General features: G+C 37.4%; 1 protein-coding gene across 2 annotated transcripts; it reads left to right on the plus strand.

The window, feature by feature from the left end:
* The first annotated feature begins 1,871 nt into the window (after window positions 1-1,871).
* Window positions 1,872-14,448, plus strand: LOC104894880 (hypothetical protein). 2 transcript variants are annotated; one of them, XM_010681235.4, is made up of 13 exons: window positions 1,872-2,439; window positions 4,391-4,833; window positions 6,816-6,917; window positions 6,999-7,055; window positions 9,050-9,115; window positions 10,004-10,180; window positions 10,258-10,344; window positions 10,436-10,500; window positions 11,107-11,183; window positions 12,572-12,618; window positions 12,741-12,871; window positions 13,545-13,614; window positions 13,751-14,448. In XM_010681235.4, exons 2-13 carry the CDS (start codon window positions 4,396-4,398, stop codon window positions 14,243-14,245), a joined length of 1,812 nt encoding a protein of 603 aa, XP_010679537.1. In that variant the 5' UTR covers window positions 1,872-2,439; window positions 4,391-4,395; the 3' UTR covers window positions 14,246-14,448. The 2 variants fall into 2 exon arrangements, with proteins under 2 accessions (XP_010679537.1, XP_010679536.1); XM_010681234.4 differs by having other exon boundaries at window positions 1,875-2,444.
* Window positions 14,449-14,492: the final 44 nt, after the last annotated feature.

Here is a 14,492-nt window from a genome sequence, read left to right on the forward strand (position 1 = left end):
CCCGCAATGTATTGTGGAGTGAATGTAAATTTTATGCTATACCCACTTCATACCTGTTTGTCACGCTTCTCCTTCATCTCATACCCTACTCTCTATTAAAAACATATTATATATTACAATATTTATTAATAAAATTCAATTTATATACTTGTTTTATTAGTACTTTTATTTTGTAACTGTAGCACTAACATATTGTTCGGAAGAAATTGAGATTATATGGAAGATAATTGCGGGTATTAAGTGAGCAAGATGCAATTACGGAGAGGGTATAGGTAACTAGGGGTGTTCATAAAAAATCGAAACCGAAATACCGTACCGAAATACCGAAAAATCGGTCTAAATGGGTGGTTACCGTACCGACAAAAAAAAGTTTGAACGGTACGGTTATCGAACCGATAAAATTAGCGATTAAACGGTACAATTACGGTTATGATTTTTGAGTGAACGGTTGACCGAAATACCGAAATATATTTTTTCCTCTATTCAATTGTTGTGAAACATTTTCAAACAATTACATTAATTCTAATATTTGTTGCTAAGTTACAATAATTAGAGGAAGTATGTAATTATTTGGAAACTCTAGTACTAATATAAACATTGTAATTAGGAAATGAAGTGAATTCTTAGTGTTAGTTATGTTTTCCAATTGATTCATTATCCACTTTATAATACATTTTATATTAGAGTATATATAATATTATAATATATGCACGAAAAAGTTGAAAATATATATGTACAATAAGTAAAACATAATAGTATAACTTAAACAACGGTTAATGGTTAACCGAAAAACCGTACCGAAAAAACGGTTAACCGCCTAGGCGGTAACCGGTCTAAACGATTACAGTTACGGTTCGCAAAAAGTGCGTACCGAAACTTCCGATTACCGAACCGAAATATTGTTTCGGGACGGTTAACCACCCATGAACACCCCTATAGGTAACCATGCGGGTGGTAGAGCGGGGATGTGTTTAAATACGTACATGTTGGAGCGAAAATAGTGAAACTTTCCCTCACAATAATTGTGTATAGGGGGGCTTTGCTATTTGACGCCCTCAAATTTCTCACTAACGCCCTAAGTCCGTGTTTTTATACATTTTTTATACCTTTTCAATCTTCTCCTTCTTTCTTCCTTTCCCTCACTTCCACCTTTCCTTATCTTCTTCCACCATTACCACTGCATTTCATACATTCCCACCTGTATATTTCCCACACCCCAATCCACCACCACACCTTTATTATATTTCTCAGTTCCACTGAGTCCACCACCGCACCTTTATTATATTTCCCAGTTCCACCCAGTCCACCACCACCACCCCATGCCACCACCACGCCATATTGGCAGGCACTCCACCACAGGGTGAGGCGCATGTCAAGAACGCCTCCACCGGTGGTGAGGCTTAGCTTTCATGGTGGACGCCTCTTCATATATATATATTTTTTAAAAAATTAAAACACAGAGACGCCTCTCATGGACGCCCCACCACCAGTGGAGGCGTCCATAGCAGGCGCCTCACCCTGTGGTGGAGCGCCTACCATGGACACCTCTTTTTTTTTTAATTTTTTTTTCAAAAATCGAAGCAAATTAAACAGAGGAGGAAGACAAGTGTCTCTGGAGTTGTGCGTAAATTAAAGATATGTAGTAAGAAATAAAAGCATATATATAATTAATACATGTTATTGCGTAAGGGAAGTATACATTTTAATACTTTATGCAGGAAGGCAATAAAGAAAATAGTGAAGCATTAGATGGCAGTTGGCATCTCAGCTGTGAACTCAAGAATCACAAACTTTTGTTTATAAGGCACATAAATATGGAGTTGTGCAAATTTTGGGAATCACCGAGCAGATAAAATGGATTATAGATGTTGGTTTTTTTTATTTTTTTGTTGCAGCTTGTAAAGTATAATTTTTTCTAATGACAGTTAGTTATTTAGGTTTTATATCGCATAATTACTGGTTTTCAGCCTTGGGCGGTAGTGTGGGTGGCGGCGGCAGTACCCAATGGTGATGTGAAAGAAGATGGGGGAGGGAAAGTGAAAAAGGAAGGGAAAAAAATGAGAAAAGAGATGGAAAGTTACAAATACAGTATTTTATACGTATTTAGGGCGTTAGTAGGAAATTCTGGGGCCTCATTTAGCAAACCAATTTTTTTTTTTTGGAACGACCGTGATCTATCACGTAAAGCGACACACAAGTCCGCGCAATCATTTGAAATTCCTTCCAGTGATCCAGTCTCCTCTTCTAAGTTCTAACTTCTCTCCTCTCCTCTCCTCTCCTCTCACGACCAAGAAATCGCGCCCTTTTCAACTCATATCCGCCATTCCTACCACCACTCCCTCACCTCTGTTGCCACATTTTAATCACTGCCAAAACCCTAATCTGCGATATTTTCAATCGCTTCACCATTTCATCGGATCATCGCATATCTAATCTTGGGTGAGGTAATCTTTGAATTACTTGTCAGATTTTACTCTACTACATGTCTACATTATGGAATTCCTTTCTATCCTTTTTTTTTTTCAGTAGTTCATGAATCATTATCGGATTTACGAGTGTGCTGCATTGGAATAATAGGGGAAGGGGATTTCTTCTAGCTCAATTTTAGTTAGCTTAAAAATTAGATCATGGTGATTGCCTAATTGGTGAGGCATTAGATCTGTGTGTTAAAATGTCGTTGTTCGATTGATTGAGTTTGTTTTTATTTCCCGGTAAAATGCTGTATCAATTTAAATCCTGTTTACCAATAATTACTATCTTATTTTAGAATTGGAATCAAAGTTATGGATTTGACAATTTCCGGAGGAAGTTGCATTTTTATGTTGATGATAGTAATATGTGTGAACTTTAAGGAAAAAAAAAGATTAGTTTGCAATTGATTTTGTTCTTTAATTGTTTTTTTTATTCTGCCTAATGTTTGTTTAATTTGTGATGGTCTTCATGCTTGCAATGATGTTGTTGATTTCGTTTGGCAATTAGTTACCTCCTAATCAACCATATTAAGATTTGATAGCTCAGAATTAGTGTTGTAACTTTTATCTTTATCCTTTTAAAGATGGAAATAATAACTCTAGGTGTTATTAAGCGATTTATGTAGAGGGGATCAGTATCACCATACATGGCCATTGTAGAGGCAAATCAGCTAATAGACACCCTTTAATGGGGAAAGGGTTGAAAAAAGGATGAGCTTGAAGTTGCTATACTCCAAGTTTTTAATGTCTGAAAAGTTTATACAATCTGCAATGCGGAAAGCACTTGCAGTCTTTGCATTTATGAGAAATCCTTTCAACGGGTGTTAAATGCTTCCATATGCAGCTATGTGGTATCCTTATAACTTACAAGCTGTCCAATACATTGTCCTTGCTAAGTTTTGTTCAGTCAAGATCATTTATAGAATGTAAGGCAGTATTAACAATTACCTTTCACGAAAAACACTCTAAATGGATACCATAAAGTCAAAACGGAGAAAATCAATTGTGAAACGTAGATTCTCATAATTTTAGGAATTAGAGGAGAAAGCATTGGCAAATATTAGTGGTGTACTGGTGTTGGATCTGAGATGCAAGCTACAAGGGACTTCTATGGTTATTGATATCTTATTTCTAAGTCGGGCTCATATATGCTACCTGGAAGTATTATGTCAGAAGTATACATCTAAATAATTTAGGGGTGTCGCCCCTCTCTTCTTCTCTCCTAATCCTAGGGTGATCTTTTGTTTATTATTCTTTTCAGTGTGGATACTCAATTGTCCCAACATGATAATTGGCTAAATAGGATAATTATTAATTTTAGAGCAGCAGGACCTAGGTGCTCCTGTAAGTTTTTTGGTTATATGACCAAGCATCAACATTCTCCTTCAAATTTGCTGAAAGTTTCACTTATATGGCGAACATACTAAGAAGCTAGTCTGCTACAAAATCAGGAGTTTTGAAACTGGTTGAGTTGGTGCACTTGGAGCTGAAGCGTCTTTTGACCATATGAGCAAACTTAATCTAAGTGATTTGCCATTTCGTATCCGTGTTTGCCTGTTTGGTTGGATTTTTAAAACTAATTTTCATATCAAACAGCAAAAAAGGGTTGACCAGTGACCTGTGGCTTACTTTTTTTTGAAAAGAAAAAATGTTATTGGAGTAGTTCTTGCATACTTTGATTTTCCCTCTTAGTGAACATCGTATTGCTTCTCTTCCTGTGTTTGAATTGTTCTTTAGCTAACTGTTACAGCCATCTCTCTTTGGATTGGATTATTTTTCACTCGTTTACCTTTCTCAGGTGGTGTAATTGTTCGATCTCTCTTATCACTGCTTGCATCTGGGCTTTTACTATAGAGATCATTTGCCCATTTGAAATGGAGCTCAGATTGCTTACATTTATTTCATGCTTTGCCTTGCAGGAAACATGGAAACTGCAGATTCCTCATCACCTGCACAGGAGAAAAATTCAGATGTTAAACCGTCTACGCCTGCTCCTGCTCCTGCTCCAGGCGCCAGTGGACAAGGCAATTCTGCAGATCTCTCATCATCAGTGGCAGCATCTGCCTCTGGTATGAACCCTGATGCCAAAAACCTTAAAACACCTCAGGCTTCAGAGTCAGGAGAATCACATACTGGAAGTGGTGCAAGGTCAACCTTTGCACGTTTCACAAGTGGGCTTGGATTGCGTTTATCTGCATCAACTCCTGTAGCTGACAGAGACTCTGCAACAGATACATCAGCTGGTCGAACTGGTGTTTTTGATTCATTAACAAAAGGGTTAGTTGACTCATCTCGCAGTGCAGTAAAGGCTGTGCAGGTTAAAGCGCGTCATATGGTCTCGCAAAATAAGCGGAGGTACCAGGTAGCCTTTCATCTGATTTGTGATGCCAAAGGTTTACTTTGGTGGTGCTTCCTGTAAGTCAAATACAGGATTTACATTTTACAGCCTTTAACAAGAAACCATATAACATAAATTATGAAGCATGTTTATCAAACATTTCACAACATTAAGTGCTCTGCATGAACTTCTTTAACACATCATGGGCATCTCTCATTACTTGCATGGTCAATCACTCAATTGAATAGCCAAACCATATCCTATTTGGTTGCTTCAAGCATTGTTGACACCTGATCTCATGATTCTGCAATTTTAAAGGATCTCAGTTTCTAGGCAGAATATAGCATTGGTAGGATCATAAGTTTTTAACAGGATCCTGTTCCGTGTTTAGTGCTAGCAATTCTTTGTTATAACTTGTAGAATTCATTTTTTTTAAAGGACCCCATAAAGGGAAACTATATTAGATCAGCGCTAGCAGGCGAATTAATCAACTCCGGTACATCATCCACCCAAAGCCTTTTCCCAACTTCTACAGGCTGGAAGTGAGCTAAAGCGTGAGCAACCCTATTACTAGAACGTTTAACAAAAGACCAAACACAATCATTAAAACTAGAATATAGCGCAAGAATATCTTCGACATTCATGTCATCATCAACTCGAGCCTGCAAATCTTGCAAAGCTTGCGTGATTAATGGAGGGTTCGACGAGCCGAAAAGATTCTGGAAGTAAGCAACAGCAAGATGCCCTACCACTTCATTCCCAACATGAACCTCACCACTTTCGTCTTTCAAAGTCCGAATATTATTTTTTCTGTGCCTACCTGATGCACGTTGGTGAAAAAATTTAGAGTTCTTATCACCTTTGTTCAACCACAAGACACGAGACGTTGTTTCCAGTACATTTCCTCCACCGAAACCAGCTTCGAAATATCACGCAGCAGATTTCTCCTCTGCTCTAACCGAACCAACGTGAGACCCCCCTGGTTTAATTTTTTGTAGCTTTTCTTTTCTTCTTAACTCCTTAAAATTTGGCCCAAACTTGTTAGCACTCCAATCCTTCAAATCTGCAGCAGATATATCAATTTTTGAAGCCAAAGTTGCTGCCACCTATCCACGCATTTTCAATGACCCCATCACACTCCTCTGTTGTCCACAATTGCTCGAACCGAAGTGGCTTACTCCCAAGAGTGATGTTGCAGCTTCCACAACAACAATTTGATCGGAGCATGGTCCGACCACTCCCTGTCAAGGTGCCACAAGTGACTCTCGGAAAATAGATGTAACCACAAACCATTCAACTTGTAGAACTCATTTGAAATACTTTCAACAGGTGTGACTTATTTATATATGTTCATAGCCATGATAAACTATAAGTTCCACATACCTGTCAAAAGCAAGCATTTATTTCTTAAGTAATCTAACAGTATCTACGAAGAATAAAATACAAAAGTAAATTTGTACTAGAACAGTAGCATGAGTAGTTTTCTTCTTGATAATTTGTTTGTTCTGTCTGCTGTAATGGGTTGATTATTAGAATCAAAAGGTGATAATGATATTAAACTGGTCACTTGTCTTACCCTCTCTTTTAAGGAGAGAAACGAGTCTGGCATTAATATTGATTAGGAGATGCTGGTCACTGATTACTGGAGTGGATTGAGGACATATTAATAACGGATTTGTGCCAAACCACACATGTTCCCAGTGACTTTCATGCTTTTCGCTTCTGAGGCCTGCTCCTAATTCCTAAGCAGAGAGAGAAAATGGTAAAGATGTGATATTGCAGCACTCAAACACTCACACAGGCACACACACACACACACACACACACACACACACACACACACACACACACACACACACACACACACACCACACACTCACACTCACCAGAGAGAGAAAGAGACAAAAAGGGACCATGTTTTACTTTCTTTGAGAAGTTCCCGGTAATGGTATAGTTGGAATTTGTAATATTGTTTATCTCTTCTTTGCTCTCAACTTTCTCTCCAGGAAGGAGGATTTGATTTGGATTTGACGTACATCACGGAAAATATTCTTGCTATGGGATTTCCTGCTGGTGACATCAGTTCTGGAATTTTTGGATATGTCGAGGTAGACTATTAGATCAGATAATATGGCTGTCATGGCTCTTGTTATTATGCTTAATACAACTCTATTAGGGATTTGATGCAGGGGTTCTACAGAAACCATATGGAAGAGGTGATTAGGTTTTTCGAGACTCGCCACCAGGTATGTGTTGTGATCTAAAATGAAAATTTGGTTTTTGCCATATAATTTCTCTTGCAGAGAATATTTTCGTCAAAAAGTATCTTGATTTGTAATAATTTTCTTGAAAAACATATGTCAGTTAGGCGTAATATATCAATATCACATCCCTACAACATATCAATCAACCGGCTCTTATCAAACTGTTTGACATGAGCATTTGGTCAAACAAGTAGAGATATGTTTTTTGAGTGATTAAAAGACATTCTATTTGCTGACAGTCTGACACAAGAATGTGCATCTGTTTACATTTATGTGTGTGTGTTCACATGATATTTTGCCTGTTATGCATCTGTTTGTAGGAAGGGGACTATGATTAAAGTCTCTAAGAATGATTTGTGGGCAATTGCCTATTTTAGATTAAGTCTTCAGTCTTCACAGAAAGGAATTTGTCTCGAGCTCCTTTTCTACCTTTGCTTGATAAAAGAATTTGTTTACATTTATGTGTGTGCTTGTGTATTCTTTTTATTTTAAAATCTTTTTTGAGGGAACGGGGAAGATATGCTATTTTAAAATTGGTTTTCTCCATGGAATACGGACTAATTTTACCCATAGGCTCACGACTAACCCAAAAGGACCTGTCTTGAGGGATTTTAGTTGGTTGTAAAGTTTAGTGACTGAAGATTTTCTACGTTTGTGGTGCCCTAAGTTGTGTTGGTGATGCAATCTGTAAGTTCAGATTGCAAAAATGCTAAGCTAGACCTCAAGAGAGGTGGAGCTCAGCTAGATTATGCCAGAAAATCAACCGGGTTTGAAGGGTAATTTTGAGGACAACAATCTAATTACTTGAATATCCAAATGAATAGGTGAACAAGCTTTAGAGAGGAGGGGAGAACTTTTGTACTACTAAAATCATAATCTCACTATTACACCTACTGTCCTATAAATAGCCTTCAAGGAAAAGGAAATAACATAACATACTACAGGACAAATTAAGCTAAATGACAAAATAGCTAATCACAAGCAATCCACATTCATTTCCTCTGTACAACGGCTCTTAACAATTCTGTTGCACCAGTCTCCACCTCAGCATATTCTGCTTCTAGATATTTGCCAGCTTTTCATCTCCCCATGTGGCACTGTTGACTTCCCTCTTCAGGTATGATTTCCTTATTAGGCATAGATATTGCATCAGTTGGCTATGGTAACTGGCTGACTGCATCAATGTTAAACTGTAGTGTTTAAATGGTTTTCATATTCTTTCTCTAAAGCAATGATCAATTGCATATTACAATTTTAATGAGTTGTACATTCAACTCTTTGTCTTAACACCTATTGCATTAACCATGATTTAAGCGAAGTGTAGCATTTTAGACAAAATTGTGGATAGGTCCTCCCTAAATCTCATTGCCTGACAAATGCGATATTGAAGGGCCCAAATCCACATCACTCTTGCTGTTTGCTACCCTTTCTTTTTGTTGGGTGCATGTCACAAATCTTAGTTACTACAAGTTAGTTCCTTGTCGTACAAGCTCTCTGAAGACCCTTGGTCTCCAAGGCCAAAGTTTATGATTACCTGTACTGTATTATATACCCGATTACCCATTATACTCCCCTTGTTTATTAGACACACAAGACACATAAAAACATATTACTACACAATATAAGCTCATAGAGAGAATACCATTTCTAGCTTCTTAGTGAGTTTGTTGGCTCCCTTTGAGAATTAGTTCCAGTATAATTTAGAGAGTCATACCATTATCCTTTTACCCTCCGGGATTGTATTCTCAAACCTTTTCATATATTGGATAACTAGTGCTCTTCATTTGTGGGCTGTTTACCTCTTTTTGAGGGTTTTTCGGCTTTCTCCCATGTTAAATTGTGTGTGTATATTACTACTTATCTTTTCCATCTTTTACCTATTTTTCACATTATCTGTATTTGCCTCCGCTTGCACTCCTAACCCCAACACTTTTTCCCTGTTGAAACATTTTTAACGTGTGTCTGTTCTTACGCAGGGCAAATACAAAGTGTATAATCTTTGTTCAGAGAGGCTGTATGATGCATCACTCTTCCAGGGAAAGGTCCAGAGTCTCTCCTCTCATTATGTGTGTATTGTGTTTATCATGCATGAAGTTTGGATCTTGATTCTGCAGGCAATCTATAAAACTCTGGAGCAAGTCCCTTGTTCAGCCTCTCAAATACAACCATAGAAAACTAGAGCAAGTCCCTTTTATAGCCTATTAAATTAATATTCTCTTCTTTGATGGCCTCCATGTTGTTTGTTGTTATGTCCTAATCCAGGATTCTTTTGGTTTGTAGAGATTTGTGTCTATAAAAGTCATGTTTCTTCGATTTGGATCATTTCAGTTTTCTCCACGCTTTCATGTAATTTCTCCGAAACTACTGCTTATTGCCTAATGCTATACAAGTATACAAGGGGTGAAGGGGTTCATCTCGAAGAGTGAAATAGTTTCCATCTCGTTTGAGGGAAAGGCCCTATCTGATCTTTTACTGTCAAAAAGAAATAACTATAAGGGTCCAGTGATATTTTTTATATCAATCAAACATAGCTTGTCTGCTAAAGTGATTGATAAACGTTATTATTCCCTGAGATTAATTCTAGTTTCTCCTTACTCCACTGCTAAATTAATGATGGACTAAGATTAAGAAATAATGTGTACACTTTAACTTGGTCGATTTTGTGTCTCCGACTATGTTATGTTTTGTTGCTAATTACAAATAATTTAAAGGTATTGCCTCAAATCGAAATACATAGATAATGGATAGAAAACAAAGATATATTTGAACAGTATATGTCACCAAAAAGATACGTGGAAATTTTGGCCCCCTCCTTTACGTATTTGATGATTTCCCTACAAAAAAGCTTGTAATGTCTGTAGTAGGAAAATTTAACTTTTCTTAATTTTAATTTGTGTCATCACATCAGCTGCTTCCCCTTTTATCTACAGGCTGCATCATTTCCATTTGATGACCATAATTGTCCACCTATTCACCTTCTTCTATCATTTTGTCAAAGTGCGTATGCATGGTTGAAGGCGGATGTCGATAATATAGTTGTAGTTCACTGTAAAGCTGGCTTAGGGAGAACAGGGCTAATGATTTCTAGTCTTCTTCTATATCTAAAGGTAATATTTTGGTTATGATGTTTATAGCAAACATAGTATGTATTTTGGTTTTAATTGATTACCTTGCTGCCTTGCAGTTTTGCCCAACAGCTGAGGAATCCATCAACTTGTTCAATCAGAAAAGATGTGTAGATGGGAAGGGTCTTGTACTTCCAAGTCAAATTGTAAATTAACTGCTTCTATGTCATATTTTTATTCGTTCAGGCAGGTTATCCTCGATTTTTCAAAAGAGTAACTCTTTTCTATTCCTTATAGAGATATGTCAAGTATTTTGAACGCGTTCTGAAGGATTATCATGGGGACAATCCTCCTGCACGTAGGTATGCTTCTTAAAATCATTGCTGGTCTGGTTGACCTGTAGAAACATGGGAAGTAGTCAACTAGTAATTTTTCAGAACTGGAAATGGCGGAGTTGTTTGTTGGTTGACATAAACACAGAAAGTGCCACTTTCTACAAAATGGAGGAATTAAGCTACCAAGTCCCCCTAAGTCAGTAGAACTTCCCATATGAATTTATCTTCTCATACTCAACCAAACAACTTTTCATACTTCCTAGGAATCAAAATTCATTGGCATTGGAACTTCCTAGGGAGTTACAATTTCTACCTTCAACCAAACGAACTGTTATGAACTAACATTGGTATGGCAGATTAAAGAAGAAGATTAAGAACTTAAAACTGATATCTGATTGATAGATTATCAAGTTTTCGAGTGACTTGACACACTCCCAAGCTACCACTAAAATGAGCTAAATATTTTCTTCATATTCTTCCTACCACTAATCTCTTCTAATTATATAGCTAACTTACTTAGTTGCTTGTTTCCAAGCTAACCTAATTATACTGTACTCCCTATATCACCCTTCCCCCTAAACCCAATGCATTACACGACCACTTTTAGTTACATGTTAATATATTCTGGCTCAGGTGTATGCTCAGGGGATTTCGACTCCACAAGTGCCCTTATTGGATTAGGCCATCAATTACCATTTCTGACCAAAATGGTAATTCTGAACTTTCTACCAACTTCCATAATTTCTACTTCTTTACCCTGCTAGAATTAATATATGTGAAAGAGTTGGTAATTCTGAAGCATCTACTAGCCAGCTTTCATAATTTAGCAAAAGATACTGTGTATGACTTGTTTCTTTCATAAATAGTTCTTTCATAAATTAGCCAGTATTTAAAGCGATATGTTTATCAGAATATCATGCAGCTGCTTTCTGTCAGCTATTTGGTTTCTTTTATACATTTCTAATCTTCTGAAACAAGTAGAAGTATCATATAAGACATCTCTATTGATAACAATAAGGACTTTAATACTCTGAAAAATAAAACAAGAGATAGCAGACTTGAAAAGTAAAATCTAGCAAGACTTGCTGGAAGTGCGCGTTGAATCATCCTAAGCCTCAGCTAGTGTTCAGTTATGCTTGAAGTTGCACCAAGGATAGAAAAAGGATTGTGCATCCAAAGATAGTAACTGCAAACGAGGGAGAGGGAATCAAGAGACATCGGTAAGGATTAATGAGTTCGTTAGAGGGAAAAGTGGAGAGCAAGCAAGCACTGTTTGCTGATGTAATAAGGCATTTCGGGGCAGATTCATTCAGAAAAGTTTAGAGAGAATTGGGCATGCCATAGATGGGACCAAACTCAAGACTTTTGTCCTCACTAACATCATTGGTCACATTTTGCAGATCCCTTCAGAAGGTAGTGGAAGTTCTGAATTTGGTAGGAAGCTTTCCCAACAGCCTTACTTTTGGATACATTAAGCAGCTGTACAGAAGCCAACTCGTTCAAATTAGTGAGGAAGAATGACATGAAAATAGAAGATGTAGCTTGTAAGATAAGTTTGGTGCATAATGTTGTCACATATTTGCCTACCTGAAAAAACACTTACGAGGCATTGGGTTTGAGGATTCAAGGTAAGGGGAGGGAGATAGATGGATTCATCTTCAGTTGTTTGGAATTTGGATATGGACTGGGGGAGAAAGGAAGGGAAACGAGGACACAATCCAATATCCTTCCGGTTCAGCAAATTACATCCTTTTGAATTTGGAAGTATGTGATGGGAAAAAAACAGCTTTCTGAAACTGCTACAGCCTACAAGGCTCTGTACTTTATCTTCTGATTTTCTTCTCTCCATTTTCAGCTTCCAATATAATTCTATTATAGTAAACGTATTACTTTATCCTAAGATCCTGTAAACAATAGTCTTTCACTAGTACTTGAATAAATAAGGATCCTGGAGATGGACTTCCCGTTTAACTCAACGAGGTTGCATTTGGACAGCCTTTTACTTATTGATGCTCCTGTATATCCATTGCTTATTGCTTTCTGCAATGCACTGTTTGAAGTATGCCTGACGTTGGAAAGTCTCATACAAAATCTACAGGGATTCTTTTTACCACAGAAAAACATCCAAAGACCAAGAATCTGCTGGTAATATTTATTTTTTGGTTTTATTTATTGATGTTGAAAACTGGGCTCCTAAGCTAGGGTGATTTTGCTTACTTAATTGAGAATTTCTGCAAATGCGCTAACCTAGTTGATTATGACTGCAGCCAGAAGATTTTTGGATGAACACTTCAAGAAAGGGGATAGTGGTGTTTGCTTTACCAGGAGAGCGTGGTCTGACAGAGTTGGCAGGCGATTTTAAAATTCACTTTCAAGACCGCCATGGGGATTTCTACTGGTTTGTACATGCCTGCCTTGTCTTCCCTTCTAACATTTCAGACTTGATGCGATCCTGAAATTGATATGTGCCTGTCATTACTGACCACTAAGCAATTCCTCGGCTTTGGACATCTGTATGATGTAGAAAGCAGTTTGTGCATCTCTTTTTGTCTTAGAAGAGTCTCTGCATTTACATGGGTAGTACATTGGATTTAGACCCCATCACCACTGGATCGTCTGTTTTAGTAGTAGTCTGGTCACTGGTGTGATTCGGTTATGACTTGTTGCCTGACATGGCTGTGGGAGGACTTCTATGCCTTTCAAGATGTTTTTAATGCTGTTCTGGTTTATTAATAATGAAATGATTTATTTGAAGTACCCATCTTTGTTACTCCTAATCTGCTTTTACCTAGCCATGTATCTGTTCGACATATATCCGACACCTCAACCTGATATAGATAATTGGGCTTGATCCTGGATGCTGATAGCAGAACCTATTATTCTGAACACTGAAGAGTGAGTAATGTTGGTCTGTATAGCTCTTTTTTTCATCATGTGAAATAGTCATCATTGAATGATATCCATAAGTTTGTTGATCACCATAGTTCATGATTTCTTAGTTATTGGCCGTCATACTTCTAGGTAAAAGTATTTATGGTCTTTGAATAACTGAGCATTTTTTTCTCTTTCAGTTGGTTCAATACAACAATGACAGAAAACAGGATAATCATGAATAGTGATGACCTTGATGGGTTTGACAAGGTAATACATCTGCCAGGGGTTTCGGAACTAATAGCTTTACAATTATCACTTATTACTTTAAAATTCTTGGAATTATCTGATTTCATGTGTATGGTCTGATTATCTGCTTCTACCATTCCCGACTTGCAATTTACAGAGAAAGCTTCCATCACCTACGTTCCAGGTGGAGATAGTGATGATAGATTACGATGGTACGCTTCCAAAAATGTCAAACACCAAGCAGTTAAATACAAGGCCTATTGCAAGCTCAGAACACACTTCATCTGGCAACAATGGTGATGCTGTCACGCCAAAAACAAAGGAATCATCTGAAAAAGACAAGGATGATGTATTCTCTGACAGTGATGGGGAAGGCGGATCTAGAAGTAACCAGGCTCAAGCACCTGTAGTTGGATCTAGTAGCAATAATAAAATTTCCTTGATGACACAGAAAACTCAGCAGATGTCTGTCAACAGCACAAAATCAACTCATAAGAGAATCGATAACCCCGTTAATGATGGAGTTGGTATATCTGGATCAAGTGTTGAGACACCAAAGCTGGGGTCATCGACGGCTACTGATTTTAAAGCCATTGCAGCTGACGCTTCTGTTTTCAGTTTTGGGGATGAAGAAGACTTTGATAGTGAATAAAACAGAAAGAACACACAGGTTTGTTTTAGCTGTGCCATTGACCATCGAGATCCTTTGTAATCTTGATTCAGTTCAGCATTTATAGTGGCAGCTATTTTGTGATTTAATTGGTGTAAAAACATTTTGTCTTATATTGGCTGATCATGTAATCTACTATTTTTCTTAATTAATTGGATTAATTCTTTGAAAACAAAGTTCTTCCATGTCTCCGTGTTTTTTCAGCTACATGAGACAAGAATCAGAAGAA

Source organism: Beta vulgaris, chromosome 6 (assembly GCF_026745355.1).
Source record: "Beta vulgaris subsp. vulgaris cultivar EL10 chromosome 6, EL10.2, whole genome shotgun sequence".
Lineage (NCBI taxonomy): Eukaryota > Viridiplantae > Streptophyta > Magnoliopsida > Caryophyllales > Amaranthaceae > Beta > Beta vulgaris.

What these genes read in the sequence shown, in the direction of transcription:
- LOC104894880 (XM_010681235.4), top strand. Translation starts at nt 4,396, where the DNA reads ATGGAAACTGCAGATTCCTCATCACCTGCACAGGAGAAAAATTCAGAT. An exon ending in TACCATTTCTGACCAAAATG is followed by an intron (nt 11,184 to 12,571) that starts GTAATTCTGAAC and finishes CAAAATCTACAG; the next exon opens with GGATTCTTTTTACCACAGAA. An exon ending in ACCTTGATGGGTTTGACAAG is followed by an intron (nt 13,615 to 13,750) that starts GTAATACATCTG and finishes TGCAATTTACAG; the next exon opens with AGAAAGCTTCCATCACCTAC.